Source organism: Lissotriton helveticus, chromosome 5_1 (genome assembly GCF_964261635.1).
Source record: "Lissotriton helveticus chromosome 5_1, aLisHel1.1, whole genome shotgun sequence".
Classification (NCBI taxonomy): domain Eukaryota; kingdom Metazoa; phylum Chordata; class Amphibia; order Caudata; family Salamandridae; genus Lissotriton; species Lissotriton helveticus.
Genome location: NC_136065.1, coordinates 1,736,389,158 through 1,736,407,692, shown reverse-complemented (window position 1 = coordinate 1,736,407,692; position 18,535 = coordinate 1,736,389,158). Strand labels below are relative to the sequence as shown.

Genomic DNA, 18,535 nt, shown 5'->3' with positions numbered 1-18,535 from the left:
CCGAGATTATTGCCCTGACACGTGCTTGCTTAGCAAGCAATCAAATTCGAGTCACCATATACACCGACAGCCAATATGGTTATGGGGTAGTTCATGATTACGGGCAGTTATGGTCTCAAAGAGGGTTCATGACCTCTTCAGGCTCTCCCATTCGCAATGGAGAGTTTGTGCGCCTGTTGTTAGAGGCGTTGCAATGCCCAGCAGGTATCGCAGTTGTAAAGTGCACCGCACATACCAGAAATGAGGACTTTGTTTCGAAAGGCAATAGATATGCAGATGAAGTTGCGCGGTATTGCGCGGAGCAAGGGTACTCTTTCACAGAGGTGGAAGTGGGCGGAATAAATGTAAGAACTGAATTAGCCATGATATTGGAAACTGTTGATACTTGGGATGAACTGTCAAACATGCAAGAAAATGCTCCTGATATTGAAAAGGAAACATGGGAAAAGGCAGGATGTGTAATGGGTGAGTCCCATTTTTGGGTCTCAGCAGACGGCAGAGCAGTGTTGCCCAATGAGATGGTGAGTCCAATGGCCAGACTCATACATGGTCCCGTACACTTAGGGAGAGATGCTATGCTGAGAGTGTTTAGACAGACTTGGTACAATCCTAAGTTTAGAATAGCAGCAGAAGCAGTGTGCCAGCGTTGTGTGACCTGTCAGCAGCTGAACGTAGGAAAAAGAACACCAGTTACACTGAGTCACATAGGAAGGTCTGGAGGTCCATTCAACCGAATGCAGATAGATTTCATTGAAATGCCAAGGTGCAACCGCCTCCGCTATGTCCTGGTGGTTGTTTGCGTGTTCTCCAGATGGGTTGAGGCATACCCTACACGTAGGTGCGACACCCTCACAGTGGCCAAGTTACTGCTTAGGGAACTCATTCCGCGCTTCGGGGTGCCGGCCTTTTTGGAATCAGATAGGGGAACGCATTTTAACAGCGAGCTTGTGAAGATGATTTGTGCAGCACTAAATATAGATCAGAAGTTGCATTGCAGTTACCGACCAGAAGCCTCAGGGATTGTGGAGCAGATCAATGGCACGATCAAGGCCAGAATAGCAAAAGTTTGCTCCTCAACGACCCTGAGTTGGCCTGACGCCCTGCCATTGGTCCTCATGAGCCTTCGTAGTACCCCAGACAGAAGAACAGGGTTGTCACCACATGAGGTGTTAATGGGGAGAGCAATGAGGCTGCCATCTGTCCCAACTGCTGCACTGTTAAATATCACAGATGATATGATCCTGGACTATTGTAAGGGGCTGTCTGACGCCATTCGTTCTGTGTCCCTTCAGGTGCAGGCTGCCGAGGTTCCATCGTGCCAGGGCCCGTGCCATGACCTGTATCCTGGGGACTGGGTCCTGGTGAAAAAACATGTGAGAAGAAGCTGTCTGGATGTTCGTTGGCGTGGGCCCTTCCAGATTATCCTGATCACGAACACAGCTGTGAAGGTGGGAGGCCTGCCCAATTGGATCCACGCGTCACATACGCGAAGGGTTCCAGCACCTCGGGAAGAAACAGCTCCTCTCTCGGATAGACGTCCAGCAGAGGACCGAGAAGCCATAGAGGGGGCTAGCCAAGCTGTAGAGGTGCCAGCGGAAGCAGGGAACGAGTCTGACCAAGCTGAGGACGGTCAGTACAACAGCGAAACAGACGACGCTACAGAAGGAGAAAGTAGCTGGGAGTACGAGTCAGACACTGACAGGTCTGACAGAGAGCGAGAACAGACAAGAAGGAGAAGGAGTAGAAGGGCACGTGGAGAAGCTAATTGGCCGCAAAGAAGGAGCTCTAGCCTGAGGTCAACTCCAGAGGTAACCCTTCCTCCGATATCAGAAGACTCAGACCCGGAAGAAGGTGCTCAGGGCACTGAAGCACCCGACCGAAGAAGGTCAAGAAGAGTGCGTGTGCCTAACAGAAGATACTCCACACCTGAGTGGACATATCTGGCGACAAATGTCTGTGAAACCGGAGACAGGGAGGATCCGAGCGGTGGTGGTGTCCAGTTCTGAGCCCATTATCACCGTGGAAATACGACTGTTGGTACCCGGTGTCGAACAAGAAGGGTCACTAACATTCATGCTCCCCAGACCTCCCCGCCTCAGCAAGTTAAAACACATGTTTCTTTCAGAATTGCAATTCCCCGACTTTGGTACAACGATAACAGCACATGAAGAGCATAATCTTCGTTTGGAAATATTGAACTATGCTATTGAAGCTGCAAGCACAAACCTGATAGTAGACTGTTAAGGACTTTGTAAATAAAGCAAGCAGAAAAAGAAGATTACCTAGCGCCCAGGAAGCAGAGAATATTAGGGAACTTCCCTTGAGTTGACGGAGAAGGGCTAGGGTTGTCTTTATTGAACTGTTAAAGGACTTTTGCGAGGAAGGTTGTCAGCTTCCAGTTGTGTGGATTCTAAAGACAAAAGGATTAAAAAGAGACTGTAAAGGAACGAGAGGAAAAGAACTTTTTGCTAAGATAAGAGAGAGCCATATTGTCTGACGAAATGGAGGCCGGCACCCAGAACCGCAGAGCTAAATGTATAATAGGTACACTAATAGTAGGAGTGATAATATTAATAGCTTTAGTGGTAACAATTTCTTATGTAAAGGGACATGAGGAAGAGGCAAAGGTAACTGATGTGAATTCTGTAGAAACGCTTACATCTACTGTTGCTGGTGAAAAAGGGGAAAACACTCAAGAGAAAGCGTTATTAGCTGCAGAAGCCCGCAGGTTACACGTAGATGAGTCCCAAGGAGACTTTAGGTCAAATGCTTATGCTAAACTCTTATATGAATACGTGGATGCCATGGAGGTTAAGGATTGTTATGTCTGCATGCAGTTGCCGGCGTCTGTAGATGAAGGCATTCGATATCATCACCTCCCGCTGACATATGGCATTACATGTAGCTTATTGCTTAGTATATTTTATGAGAGAGATAGTTTTGAATACTATTTCTCCAATTATGATTCAGTGTTGCCAGAAGTCCCAAATTATAAGCAGATGAACAAATGGGACTACTGGAAGAGTGAAGACAGATTGGCCAAGTTCTTCATTCCTTGGATTACCTTAGATACTTCACATGCCCGTAGAAATAACCTGACATGCAAGGTGTCAGAGGTCGAGAAGAAGTTCATAGGCCAGGTGGATGATCGTTACAGGAGACAAAAGATTTTGAAAAAATCAGGACAATGGAAAACAGATTGGACCGAGGAAGAGAAGGCACACAAGAGAAAGGGTAGTAGTGGTCCAATAGCTTTAGATAAAACGCAGAGAGGAAAGCTATGTCTTCACCGAGCCAAAACGTATTATGAAAATGTATACGTTGGAGAAGTCGACTGTGAACATGCTTTCAATATAGAGTACTATACTAAAGATTTCCTGAAGGGAATGCAAGTGATTCCAAATGTGTATTTTGTATGTGGAAGAAATGCCTACGTGAGACTACCTGACAACTGGTATGGATCATGTTACTTAGCAATTGTCTTCCCCAAAATATATCATGCACAAGACTTAGTGATCATTGAGGGCAAGACATCATCGAGGGGAAGGAGAGATGTAGGAGATGCCGAAATGGTTGGAGATGTCTTTGGAGCTATGTTCCCTCTTTTGGGTCTAATCCTTAATGATGTTAAAATTAGACGGCTGGCAACAGTCGTCGACAGGTTGTCTGCCAGCACTGCTCAGTCCTTAATGCTGGTAGAAGGAGAGATGCAATCGATAAGGGCTATGGTTCTTCAGAACCGTCTTGCGTTAGATGTCCTACTAGCAAAAGAGGGCGGAGTCTGTAAGGCTTTGAAGGTCCAGGAATGTTGCACTTACATTCCAGACAATTCAAAACCCCTTGAGAAGGTTATTAGGAACATAACTGATATTCACAAGGAGATCGAAGACTTGAGTAGAGAAAATGTCTGGGAAAAGGTGGGCCACGGAATGAGTGCGGTTGGAGGGTGGATTTCCACCTTAGGCAAAAGCTTTGTGTGGTATATTCTAAAACCTGTCATCATAATATTGATCTGTGGGATCATATTGTGGGGATTGGTGAGGGTATTCAAATGGTACAGAGCAAGAAGGTCAGAAAGGGCCCAAAGAGAGCAGCTGCAGAGATTGGCTGCCATACAAGATAATCAGTACAGGAGCCTGAGGGCTCTGGAAGCGCAGAGACAAATCATGCCAGCAATAACTGCAGTTTAAATGTTAGTGATGACCCCGAGAGGTCATCAAAGGGGGGAACTGAGAGAGCGCAAACTGACCTAAATGTATGAGTACATCACACTTACCTGTAGTAAGCACAAATCATGAGGAGAAATGCCATGAGTGCTAATAGTATCTGCAATTATATTCTAAATGTATAGCTAATATAGAGATTTAAGTAGAAGTGGAACTAATACAGAAATGTGTGACACTATATGATTTATTAGATGTGATTATTCCTGAATCCATGTCGTGTAGCTGTTAAAATGTAAGATGGTAGGTGGTTAAACGCAGAATGTGGTAGGCCTCAGGGCCAGAGCTGGAGGGAAAGGGAAGGTGTTTCTTTACACGACATAGATTGTATTAATGTTTTGGTCATTGCATTAATGGGCCAGGATTTATAAATATGTTTACTGAATAATAGAATAAGAGTATTAACATGCTTTAATTAATGAAGAAGTTGAATGCTATAATCATTATGAGAAATATTGTAGGCCTGAAATGTTTTAACGTTGGTTTACACGTACATGTCTGGGCCAAGAAATGTTGCAAGCCTTTTTGGAAGTCTATGAGAGTTGGGATCTTGGCTGCAGATGGCTGTTTGCAAGAGAAAAGGGGGAATCCAATTATAAATAATATGAATAGAGGTCTGTTCAGTAGACAGCCCAGACATGGAGGAGGGTTCCGGAATGTTTAAGGGGTATCAGCGGGCCGGAGAAGAGTCTGAGAAGCAAGGTCAACTCTAACGTATGAGGCCCAATACAAAGCATCATGGAAAAAGCCAGAAGCTACACCACGTGAGGGGCGTCTCGAAAGGGGCGTCTCAAATGTTGTTGACTGTTTTGTATTAGGGACAGCACCCCTGGGGGGAGTTAGAGCAGTTACCTGAGGACCCTTTAGAGAGCGGATGGGTAGGCAGAGAGGGGTCATGACTGGAGAACTATAGGTTTTCACCAAGAGACTTAGAGTGAGTGACTTCCCTTGGGGGTCATTCACTGCTGACACCTTTGTTAGGTTGGGACTTGGTTAAGTAGGGATACCATCTAGAGCAGGGTAGGGACAGCCTAACCTGTGCGTTTTCCTCCAACTTAAATGAAGGAGAGATATGCGTCAATGCTGATAGCTTTATTATTCTTAGAACTTGTGTTAGTGATTTCCGTTGCTCGTCTGAGGGCTTTCCGAGAGCACATGTATGTAATTGGACCTGTGTACCTCGTGAATCTCATTCTGAGATGCCTGTATTTGCAGCTTATCATATCCTTACAATAAACTTTTGAAAGCTAGAAGTTGTTTGTGATCTTTGGGAGCAGAGTCCTTTATTGGGTGAACTAACTTGGAAATGGATGTACTTTCTACCTTAAAGACAGGCAACAAAGGTTCAGTCGACCAGATCGAGGTTTAGATCAATAGTGCTAAGGTATCGATCAAAATCTCGCCCTTCCAAAAGTAAACGTGACTGTAAAACCAAGCAATAAAAAGCAATGGGTGAACTAAAAGCCCCTGTATGGTCTTGATAAGCCCACGATATGTTTTTTCCAACTAGACAGCCTGCGGAGTTTGGTTGGCTTGACCTGAAAACGACTGCTGCAAAACAAAAAAGGTATTCTTTCTGTATACGTTACAGATTTTAAAAAAATGTATGATGATACTTTGTACATTTGCAATGTACGAACATAAAGAAGGTAAAACAATACAGCAAACAGACAAAAGTATGAGGACAGGAAAAAATATTCCTTTTGTTGGAGCCAAATTCCACCCTATGTATATTTCAACGATATCAATAGGCCGCACAGACCTAAAATGCATGTGCCATAACATTAGAATTGCCCCTTCACAGCCTCCACCAGAAGCAGCTACTCTGTAGCATCACTGTAAAGGGAGCTGTGTAGAGCAAGCCATGTGGAGAAAAACTGACAAGAAAACTAATGCAGTGCTTTTCATGCAGCTCCACTTCATCCTTTCTTGTTGAATCCTGTATATTTTCCCAACCACCTTGCACATTTTAGGAAATCTTTGTACACAGTTCGTTAACTGGCTCACTCAGGTGAACATTCAGCAGAGTGCTTTCAATAGAGCTCCTAAATCTTAGAGCTCAGCCAAGCATGAAACTAACCTTGTGGAAGCTGACCATCCATCCTCAGGTGCATGGCAGCCCTGTTTGTTAATGTGAAACTGACCCCACTGTACACCTCAGAGCTTGCAAAAGGAGGGCTCAAGGGCACCGCATAAAGGGATAAAGAGATAAGATAAAGGGCTGGATTTCACTCATCACTCTGAATCAAGGTCCTTAGTTCTTACATTCAGAGTTCTACGGGAAACAAAGTGTTAAAAGGTGATATCAACACCAGAAGGAAGTTACAATCTTTTTTTCAGCACCTTGTGACGAAGTCGGGAGTAAAGGCAGGAAATAAGGTATACGGGGCAGTGCTCATGGACAAGCAGCAGGGACCACAGGCTGCCAGGGCAGAGAGCTGAGCTGCTGGTCGTTCCAAGGTGGGTCTGGGGCACAAGTCACCAAAGCTTTTTCTTTTTACATTACAGAGTTGATGCCCACTAGGGTACACACGGATAGACGGCGTGTGCCCACCATTTTCACATGGTGGAAGCCGTCTACCCAGCTAAGAGGTTGAGGTCCACGGAAATATGACAAACGTGTCCTGGTGTAATTTCCACACACATTCAGCAGTGCCTGCACATGGTCATGCTTTTGTTCTGAGCAGCAACGTGCAGGCAGGGAGGGGGCTTATCAGATTCCAGCTCGACCACAACAAAAGCCATAGTTAAAGGGCCATCAGGCCTCCTTTTGTTGGGGTACCAAGGCTAGGAGCAATCAGGAGCCTCACACCAAGATGCAATGGAGAGGAAATAAAGGCACACCGAGCTTATCACTTCACAGGTACTTAAAGAGGCATGCTTTTGACTATGTCCAGTCCCTGTATATAAGAGATATGCATGCACTGTAAGAATTTCAGATATGTTGGTCGCTCCCAACATTTACACATTAACTTATATACCACTATTTTGTTTTATAGAACTATTGTCCTATTCATCCCATTGCAGGGTGTCAGAGCGCCTTACATCACACGTATACATTATATATTATACATTGACAATAAATCATGTGTGTGTAAATCAATGTACAGGATGTGTTACATAAGATAGAGAGGGTTACAAGGTGTAGGAGCCACATGTACTTCATAGCTCACTGTGCTATATTAGACGGATAACAGTTTTTGAACTGCAAGTAACCAAAGGATCTTAGTCTTAAAAGCAGCAACCCACTTACCCATGTACATAAAATAAAAATGTGTCATCTGCGTGTTAATAAGTGTGCTTTGCAGGAGACATATTAACCTTCTATGCTACTTTGATTCAAAACCAGGACTAGGCAAAACACAGAACTACAGAGCAAATACATTATCCCCCAGAGTTATCTTACCATTATCATTATTCTCTAAGATTTAGTAGGCACAGAAAGATCTCTGCAGCAGGTGTATTAACCCCATAGATATTTTAAAATACAGACTTTGCAACTAATTAAGCATAACAGATTTACTACCACATTTCTGCTTGTTGCCAATTTCTTTGTGGCAGGGTTAAAAAAAATGTAGAAGTTGAGGCCAGGATTTTGCGTTGGGGTTGGGTCCATTTTTTGGCAGAACCAGCCCTGCCAAGTTTCCCAGGTACATGCTGGCAGTTATGAACAAACCCAATGCAAAATCTAATTTGTAAAATTGTGTAATGCGCTCAAATGTACTCATGATGGACCTGCTAAATATATGTGACGTCTTAAGATCTGATGTCACTTCCTGGGAGGTCATGGGTTATGCCACATGTGACGTCACATGCCGTGATGTCACGCACCATGATGTCACCTGCATACTGCCTAACTTGGTTAGTCCTCCTACTTTTTTTTTTGGGACTTGTGCCCTGATAATCACTGTGGGGTGTGCATAGTATCGGTCAACAACAGTTTTCAAATCATATGAGTAAATATCAGGAGACACACGTGTGATGAGCTATAGCTATTTTTTTAACGATTAAAGAAAAATAAGGAAAAATAATCAAAATAGAAATAAATTGAACAGGGGCTTGAAGGCAGACTACATACAATACCACACTTGCCAACTTGTAATTATATTTCAATTTGTGAGGAGGGGGTGGGGCCTCATGCTGAGTGCTATCTAAGAAGCACTCTGCCACCCACCAAACCCCACCTCCTTCCCCCGAGCTGGAAAACCAAATTGTGCAGTGGTTTCTAGCTCATCACCTGTGCCACTATGTGATTTTGGCTTCGTGTGAAGAGAACCAAAAGTGTGTGACTCATGGTGGAACCATGCGAGTTGGCAGGTCTGCAAAATCCCTAATGGTAGTAAAATAACACGAAGAACAGCCTTATGCAGTGGATCAAATAAGGAAGAATGAAAGACTGAGACGGCCCTGCAAGGGTCACACCCGAGTGTCATGCTACTGAAAGACTTTTGCAACCTAATTCATAACTGAGGGAGCGTATGAAACAATTATTTCAGTGTGGAATATTAAAGGATTGTTAACTGCGCACCTGCCGATGCAACTAACGTGCCTCTTCCCAAAACCGAAAAAACTGCCCTCTCTCTAGGGAATGTCAAACATTTACATATTTAACAAAGCAAGAAGGCCCATCCCGGTGGTCATTTCTACAAAAACAAAAAGTGCAAACTGTGGTGCTCATTATCTAAGTGATGTGGCTTAGAGAAGGTAATATTAATCATGCACGCAGTGCTTTAAATAGGCTGGTACAGTCCGGTACTGAGCACCTGCACTTCCTTCATTTTAAAGGGAGTACCTGTACTGTTCAGCACTCCTGCAACACCTTTAATGGGAGAGTACCTGCACAGTTCAGCACTCCTGCAATACATTTAACTAGAGAGTACCTGCCCTTTTCAGCACTCCTGCAGTATCTTTAATGGTAGAGTACCCGCACTTTTCAGCACACCTGCAATACATTTAAAGAGAGAGTACCTGCACTTTTCAGCACTCCTGCAGTACCTTTAATGGGGTAGTATTAGGATACCAACACGGACACGCTTGTTCTACACTGGAAGGATCTTCATTCAAAAGCCGGATTTGGCCCTGGGAATTCCCGTTTTGCGTCCAGTGCAATTACCTGGAGCGTTCATTGAGGATAATCCCTTCATTACTATTTCAATTTCTTACCTCACTTTATCTAAGCCCTGATGAAGTTCTCCATGTGAGACCGAAACGCGTTGACTGAATTCAATGTTTTTTTATCGTGTGAATAAATAGAGATGCAATAAAGACTTTCCTAATACTACATCGATATCTTGTATTGTAGTGTATTGTATTGCGTTTTTTTTACAGCGCTAAACTGTAACCCAAAGGGTATCCTGGCGCTTAGACTCTTTGAAAAACCATACGCGATGTTACGCTGCCACAGTGTTTCCATTTTCCTAGGAAAAAGATGAGTTTTTAATCCTTTTTTAAAAGAGGCAAATTCCCCAGAACTTCTAAGGAACAAAGGTAGGGAATTCCACTGTTTGGCTGCAGTGAAACCAAAGGAGCGACCACCCATCCGGATCCTCCGAATTTTAGGAACTACCACCAGGTATGTCGACGAGGAACGCAGAGGCCTGGCTGGCGTGTACCAGGAGAACTACTCCTGCAACGGGACAGGTCCCTGGCCATGAAGGGCTTTAAAAACTAAGCACAGAGCTTTAAAATGGATGCGCTGGTGGATTGGCAACCAATGAAGGTCCATGAACGCCAGGGAAGAGGAGTCAGATCTCTGCCGAGACCGAGCTAGCTTAGCAGCCATATTCTGAATTCGCTGCAGCTTGCAAATCAGGGTATCTGGTGCACCCAGAAGTAGTGTGTTGCAGTAATCGAGCCTGCTTAAGATGATACTACGCACAACCTCTGGTCGGGCACGGTCGGGAAGCATAGGAAGGATCTTGCATAACGTGCGAAGCAGCATCATACAGGAAACCACTGTTTTATTCACGAACGCATCCAGTTGTAGGTTAGATCCAAATCTTGGACTTCATTACCTGGCGCACACCCAGTCTGGGCTGCACTTAGGATCTGGGACACAGAGGCATCACGCAACGACCGGTGGCAGGGTTTGTTGCGCAGGACTTTCTTAATTAATGAAACTGGCATGAGGTGCATAACCTATAGTCTGTCGTTTAAGCTTCTTTTTTCTGCACTTTAATGGGAGAGTACCTGCACTTTTCAGCCCTCCTGCAGTATCTTTAATGGGAGAGTACCTGCAGTTTTCAGCACTCCTGCAGCACCTTTAATGGGAGAGTACCCGCACTTTTCAGCACTCCTGCAATATATTTAAAGAGGGAGTACCTACACTTTTCAGCACTAGTGCAGTACCTTTAATGGGAGAGTACCCGCACTTTTCAGCACTCCTGCATTATATTTAAAGAGAGAGTACCTGCAGTTTTCAGCACTCCTGCAGCACCTTTAATGGGAGAGTACCCGTACTTTTCAGCACTCTTGCAATATATTTAAAGAGAGAGTACCTGCACGTTTCAGCACTCCTGCAGTACCTTTAATGGGAGAGTAGTACCTGCACTTTTCAGCACTCCTGTAATAAATGTAAAGGGAGAGTACCTGCACTTTTCAGTACTCCTGCAGTACCTTTAATGGGAGAGTATCGACACTTGTCACAAACAGTTACTCTAAATAGTGAGTCCCTGCACTTCTATATTTCAATTTAAAGCACTGCACAGCTACCCACCACTCCACAAACCGCAGAGCCACTCACATTCTCTCACAGGAAGCTGCGCTGCACAGCTGCAACCCACTGACAGGTGGAAACCCCGAAGGCTGACTGCATGACAGCATGTTGGCACATCCTGGAGGGGGCTTTGCTAACTGTCATGGAGAGCGCACCTTTCTTCTCAAAAGCACACTGCCTGTAAGTGCATCGTTAGAATTAGATTTAAAATGGCATCTCCCACGGTTACAATACCAAATGTAGGGCCTGAATTGGAGAGTGGAGGACAAGTTACTGCGTCAAACACGGTGATATCCCACCCGCCGTTCTATAAATGACATGGTCTTTACAGCAAAACTGCAAATATAAGGCCCTCAGGTCTTTATGATAAGCGGACTTCTCTCGTTGAGGTCACATTCTAAGTGTGACCAAACGTCCATGTCTGCAGACCTCCGAAGTCATACCCAGAGAGGACTCACTCCTTCCGTCATCAGTTTCACTTAATTTATCAATAAATAACTCGACTGTGAAAGCGCCCCCTACCTGAGACGATGTAGACAGGCGCGAAGACAGCCTCCTCAGCCGCCCCGGTATCTTGGCCAGCATGACGACCACGGCGTTGCCTCCGGCCCGGGGACACATCAGCCCGGAAGCGGGGACGCTTCCCACCTTACTCGAGATCGAGGCCCCATCGGTGTCAGCAGCAGCCCATCCGAGCAGCGCAGGCGGAGGTAAACAAGAAACGAGAACTTGCAGCCCTTCAGTGATGGGCATTCGTGCATTTCCTGTTGGGCGTCGCGCGAGGGAAGTGCTAACACACTAGCGAAAGGTACAATTCGCATCACAGGAAACAATATTTTGTTGACATTTTCCACCAGAAGGAGATTTAGAGCAATGTCCATATTATGGCAAAACTTGAGTTTGCCTTTCAAAAGTTGAAAAAAAAACTGATATGCTGCATTGCAGGCTTCCGGGTCTATGCTTGAATTCACAGACATGTCACAATGGAAGAGGCTGATGGAAGCTATGGGGATCAGAACACCCCTCACCACGGCCAATGATGGATGGACCAGTCATTACACACGTGCGTCACAGCCAAGGCAGATTAATACGTCTCTTTGGAGTTTATTATCAAGGTACAGTCAAACCAATGTATTTGGAACTTAAGATGGGTATAATCAATAAAGATTATGCTGCACAAAATTCTGTGTCAAAATGTTTCAAAGCCAAAAAAACAAGAAATAAGGAAGAACAGAACTTGATCAATGGCTCAAAAATAATTGTCTGATTCGCAAATCTCATCTTGAAATGTTCGAAAGTTCAGAAATTCCAGTAGGAAAGTCCAGTAGAATTACTCGTTAGGTGAAAATTCCCACTTTGAGACATTTCCAATCAATCCTAGGTGTAGTTCAAGACGTTTAAGGTGTACAACTTTGAAGTATACAGAATTTACATCAGGGGGTTTTGTCTGCATATGTAAAGGTGACATTTTTTCAAGAGCAAATACAACTATTTTCTCCATGACAACGTATTTTCCCAATTGAGAAATCTCTTCCCCCTTAAACCATCATTAAATATGGGGATATTGCCTCCTAATTCCCCGCCTGGAAATATCCTTTGATAGAAACCAACGTTCATACATTGTGAAGATGAGAAATGATCTGCAACAATTATGTGAATGCTCACTAACCTTACCATTTGTGGGTGCTCACTTACTCATTACAACAACGAAGCCTTTTCTACTTTTGCACACTTCAAGGGTGATGTGACTATGGATGTCAATTAGGCTAGTCATACATGGTGGATGCTACCCCACGTGTGCCTTTCGGTACCACTGGCATTCCTTCGGATCCCCCTGACATACCCGGTGCCACCAGCAGGAACTGGATGCACAGAGGACTCTATGAGCACTGTTTTCGTTCGATTGCTTCCACTCCAAACAAGTCCCCAGGACACATAGCTACAGACAGGAGGGTCTTGGAGGGGGGCGGGGGGGGGGGGGCTTGGTGTGGGACAGAGGGCCAGCATAGGGATGCCACCGGGGTTAGAAGGTGCATGATGTCACTTCCACCACATCTGGAGTTTTTGATATCTGACTTTACCAGAGTGACTGGACGTGTCTCAACCTTAGGTTAAAAATTACGTCCTCCGGGGTTATTTTAGTATATTGTTTTGTTCGCCCCTTCTTTCATATGCCAAACACACACTCACCATTCATAAAGGTCACCGCTCAACTGGTGGCTACAATGTATTGGCACAAACACCTATTGTTCATGAGGTATTGATTGTAATCTATTAAAACCATGTATTATTTTATACAAGATAAAAAAAAAAGGAAATTGTTTCAAGTTAAAACCTTTTTTGTCCATTGAATCATCATGAAAAATATAACACAATACTAAAAACAATTAATCACATTCACAATGCTTCAAAAATCATAACACAAGACTTCGAACAGACAGTGATCTTTGTCATAAATCGCCATAATGCACGGTTAAACTTATGTACAAACACCCGGATGCCTTGTATATCATCAATATCTAGGGTGATGTTCGTATATATGGATTTGTGGCAACAGAAAAAGGCATTGACGCGTTTCGAATGCTTTATCTCATTCCACCTTCTTTATCAAGACCGTTATATTACGTACTCCCGTCCTTTAAAAATGAATAGGCAGGTGAACGATGTTTCACTCTATAATGTACTCGATACAAATTGTTATGCTCTTCCATCCATCTATGAGGCTTCGTACTTCCTTAGTATGAATCTCCTAGATGAGCCCACTACGGCGCGCTAGGCCAGTCCCGTGTTTTATGATTCCATCACGCGTATCTGGCTGGTTCAAATCCATAGTGAAGTATACTACTAATATTCCAAATGTGCGCTTAAAGCTCCTATCAAGGAATGCCCATCCTTTAGAAATCTGTTCCTCATGCGAATTTCGTCTGTTCCTTTTCAATTCAGAGCATATTATACCTTGCCCTTACTGAGTAACCAAACTGGCGGCCCCTTCTTCCGTCCGAGTTGTTCGTAATGATCAACGTTAGCAGTGATGGACTTGCCCCTAGTCTGATCTCTTGTATCCCCGTTCCATCCACAGAGAGGAGGGAGAGAGTTCCTGGCCTGAGGGCAGAAGGGAGGTCCAACGAGAGGAGAGGAGCTGTAACAAGCGAGCATGAAAGCGGTGAAGACCAAACTCCCAGCAGACATATTGGCAGGCGAAGTGGACATTATTATTCCTAGCATTGCAAACGCTCCCTATTCAGCAGCTGGATCTGTACATCACCTCTCAAGATTTACAGCTTTGTTTAAAAAGATAGGTCTTCTTTCCACAACTGGCAAGTGGAAGTTGACACAGTTGGAGCACCGCTCTGTCTTATGTCACTGCACACATGAAAGCAGGTTTAAGGACCCTCACCCAGCTATATATTTAATAACCTGCCCTCCGCTAGTTACTCCTGTCCCTATCGTACACGAGCATATAAAAGGAGTTATATTCTTCGAAGCTAGGTCATCACAAGTGAATATAAATCCCCAAGATTTTACATGGTCCCACCCCCTGCTCGAAGAGTCCAGTGACACCAGTAGCTCAACTTCCTACAAATATTTGCATGAGGACTATGTAGTAATTACAATGCAGACAGTACATATGGGGCCGAATATCGAATAGTGTGCACTGTCCCACTCTGCACCATGGAGCAAATGTAAGTGCTGTTCAAAGTGCAGGCACAAACTCGCTTGTGCGTAGAGTGAGTGCCATGGAGAATATTATACCTTTTCCACTAACGTTGTAAATATTTTTCGAAGTTACACACAGCCACCAGATGGCGCTGTACAATAACGTATCAATACTAGAAGATGAGTTTTATATGAGGGCATGTCACCTTAAAAATTAGATCACATAGTTGCAGTTTGCATGAAACACATTGATGATTTATGGTTATTTTCACTGCGATACCAGGATATGTTTGAAATGCTTATGGTCAAACCATAAAAAGCAGTGACATTTCCAAGTTCTGCAACTGTCAGGAAGCAGGGCTTGAGGAACTGCTTTTTTGTTTGTTTTTTTGTGGCAGTTTTCAAATAGCGCGAACTCGACCCGAAGGTATTGGAGCGCTTTACACGAGTACCAGTTACATTACACAAGGACATATTCAATTTTGGTGGGCACGGGGAGATTAAGTGATTTACCAGGAATCACAGGATGTTGAGCAGACAAACTTGGTTCCCCAGCTCCAAAGTCGGCAGCTGTGGCAGTTACGCCACATCCCATCCAGACGCCAAGCATAAACCAAGACTCATGTTCCACAGGAGAGAGAGAGAGAGAGAGAGAGAGAGAGAGAGAGAGAGAGAGAGAGAGAGAGAGAGAGAGCGAGCGTAGTGACGAAGCTCCAGATAGTCATTCATACAAAGCATATGTAGGAATACAAATATACATATATATTTAAGATTCTTAGGTTTGTATGTTTAGCTCTCTGGAGTTACCAGTTTGAAATCAAAATACAGAGAGCTAATGACACACAGAAGGTGCTGCTCAGATATATCGATTCACAATTACAGTGACGCTTAGTTCTGTAATTTGCAAACCTCTTAAGGTTTCTGTTTGTTTTTATATGGGGTTCACTAGATTCTGTAGCCCTCGTTAATCGGCTGAAGTGAAGAGGCAGCAGTGGTGGAGTCCCGTGTCTCTGGTTTCTCGCTTATCCCAAGCCCCTTTTCCCAGCTTCTCCCGCAGCCAGGTATACTCCTGTGTACCTGGTCACTGGTGGAGGCAGTGAGAGATGGCAAAGAGCATCGCTCCAGCTGGACCGTGCACACAAGGTTAGTGCAACCGGACAGCAGCACAAGGACTGCTCTAGTACTCTGCTCACAATATCAAAAGGATAGTGGCGAGGTCTCAAGAATTCACTTATTGACATTATCGAAGACATCAAAGTAGTGACTAACAATTGATGGTTCTCATATCTGGTTGAGAACATGGGAAAAATATGCCTTCTTTTTTATAATCTCTGTGCTACCCAGATGTTAACAATACTACTGCAGACTTACAAATGCATGTGAGCATTACTAGGGTAGATTTATAATCAATATTCATTTCTGAAAGGTCATCTAGATGTAGACAGTGGTACTGTTGCCCTGCTCACACATTTAATGCTTATGAGGATGACTATTATATTACAACGTAAGCATAGTAGCGCTTCTTGCATACATAATCTTTTAGATGCCATCTAGTGGCAGAAAGTGGTACTGGAAGCTTGCATCCACATTTAAAATCGTGGGAGCTATAGATCAGTGGTTCCCAAACTCCTGACTCCTGAGGACCCCCATTGAGTCACCACTGGAAGCCGGGGACCCCCAAGCAATTTGTAGGATTTAAATTTCAAACATTAAGGGCCTCATTATGATTGCGGATAATCCGCATACTCCGGGCCGGCGGAAGCCACCGCCGGCCCGGAGTATGCGGATTATCCGCCACAGTGAAATAGAAGACCCACCGCCAGATCAGGATGGCGGTGGGAGTGCGGTTGGACCAGAGGAGGACGGCAGGTTCGTCCGCCGCTGATCCGCGGTGTGAGGAGGGCAATTTGGTGACGGTGTCTGCAAGACACCGTCAGCCAAATTAGGAATTGCACAAACACATGCTTTTCCACGGCGGCTTTTCCGCCGTGGAAAAGCATGTGGACTTTGGCTTTTGGGGGCCCGTTGCGGGCCCCCAGGGTGTCGGGGGTGCACATGGGGGGTACCTATGGTACCCCCCAACATTTACATGCTCAAAGCGGCAGGCACCGCGCTGTGCCTGCCGCTTTGTGCATGTAAATGTAACACATGCTGTTTTAACATTGCGGCGGGTGCTGCTTCAAGCAGCACCCGCCGCAATGTTAAAACATACAGGATGTGACCGCCAGGGTGGCGGTCACATCCAAATTTGCACGGAGGGACCGCCGCTGCCCCTGCGGACGGTCCCTCCACCTCTGGGGTGGCGGACGGACGCAAGTCCATCCGCCATCCTAATCAGCCCCTTAATAAGTAATTCGAAAAAAAGGAACACAAGTGTTCACGCAAAACAAATAATCGAATTACTAAGGATTTAAGGGTCATATTTACAAGCCCCTATCACTATGGGAACATCACTTTTTGCAGCGTTCCTGTGGCGATAGAGGTTTCACCTTATTTACAAGGCACTGTTACGCCACTTAACGTGGTTTAACGGTACCTTGTAAATAAGACCCCCTTTCACACAATGCTTCGTGTGAAAGGGGTGGACAGTGTTTGTTGCGGTGGGTGTTTCCCCTGCAAAACCCATTGATTTTGACACTGCCCCCTATTTACAAGGGTAGCGTAAATTGGAGGCAGCGCCAAAATTAGGACCAGGTAAAACCTGGTCTTAACTTGGCGAAACAAGGAGAAATGCTTTATTTCTCCTCGTTTTTGTAAAACGCCTTGGATTGTTTATGTTCAGGAAGGTGACCCTTCCTGCACATCAACAATCTTTAAAAAAAATGACATTTTGTAACTTCCATGTGTGCTGCATTAAGCAGCACACATAGAACAGACAAAACAACATTTCAAGATTGTTTATGTACAGGAAGGGGGACCTTCCTGTGCATAAACAATCTTCCGCTGTTAAGTGTAGCGCCAGCGCAAGGGAAACGCATGGCTGCCCCATATTCTTGTAAATATGGTGCAGCCCTGCGTTTCTGCAGTGGCGGAGTGTGTTGTTAAGTCAAGGAGGCTAACAACACTCTCCTCCACTTCTGCTGTATTTTATATTGAAAGAATTTGCAAGAAAATGAAAAAGGTTAACAGGAAGGTTGGTGCTGAATCTCCGTGACTAACTTTTCAATGGTTGGTTTTATTTTGCAGTACGAGGCTCCTGCTCCCGCCAGGGCCAGACTGGAAACCAAAAGCAGCCCTGGCAAATGATTTCACACCAGTCCCCATACGGTGCACACCAAGTGCAGTGAGTGAGCCTGACCACTACAAAGGGGGCTTTGGGAGGCTCTCCCCCCCAAACAATTAGGAAACAATGGTGCAGTCTAGAAAACATGTATCATTATATATTGAATTGTATTAGCTTTTAAAGAATGGTAAATGAAGACCTAAATATGCACCAGAATACAACAATCTTTCTGGGGGTTCTTCAATGATTCCCCCACTATCACCCTCCGACAGTGCTTCTCATCTCTCCGTAGCCCCTCTGTCACATGTATTTTATTTTTTATAGCATCTCTCATACCATTGTAGGTTGTCAGAGCACTTTACAACCTACACATATAGGAGAGAGTAAATCATACGTGTAAATCAGTGAATAGAACATTTTACATAAGGCAAAGGAGACTACAAGGAGTAGAATTCACATGCCATTCATACTGGTAGGTATTTCTAAAGAGTGCTTTGTCTGGAGAAGCACAAACTCAGGATTCAGAACATAACACAGTGGTTAGCATTGACTTTAACAGTTAAAATGTATTTCCACACAAAACACTTTTTAGCAGCATCAGGATAATTAAAGACTGGGAAAAACATAAGTCACTAAGTTGTAACTTGCAGTTTGCAAGCAGCTGTTTGATGACAGTCTGTAGGTCACTGTGCTAGATTAAGATTGTCACTTGTGAAC

General features: G+C 44.5%; 1 protein-coding gene across 7 annotated transcripts in view; it reads right to left on the bottom strand.

Moving 5' to 3' along the window:
• Positions 1 to 18,535, bottom strand: part of ARHGAP27 (Rho GTPase activating protein 27) — a 627,637-nt gene that overhangs the window by 138,495 nt on the left and 470,607 nt on the right. The window contains exon 1 of one of the 7 annotated variants that reach the window (XM_078645016.1): positions 11,461 to 11,652. The exons of 4 other annotated variants lie outside the window; for them this stretch is intronic. In XM_078645016.1, coding sequence (XP_078501142.1) covers positions 11,461 to 11,559 — 99 coding nt within the window. In that variant the 5' untranslated portion in view covers positions 11,560 to 11,652. Of the gene's footprint in view, positions 1 to 11,460; positions 11,653 to 18,535 lie in introns of those variants that run through there. 2 more of the 7 variants (XM_078645015.1, XM_078645014.1) reach the window with 2 other exon arrangements.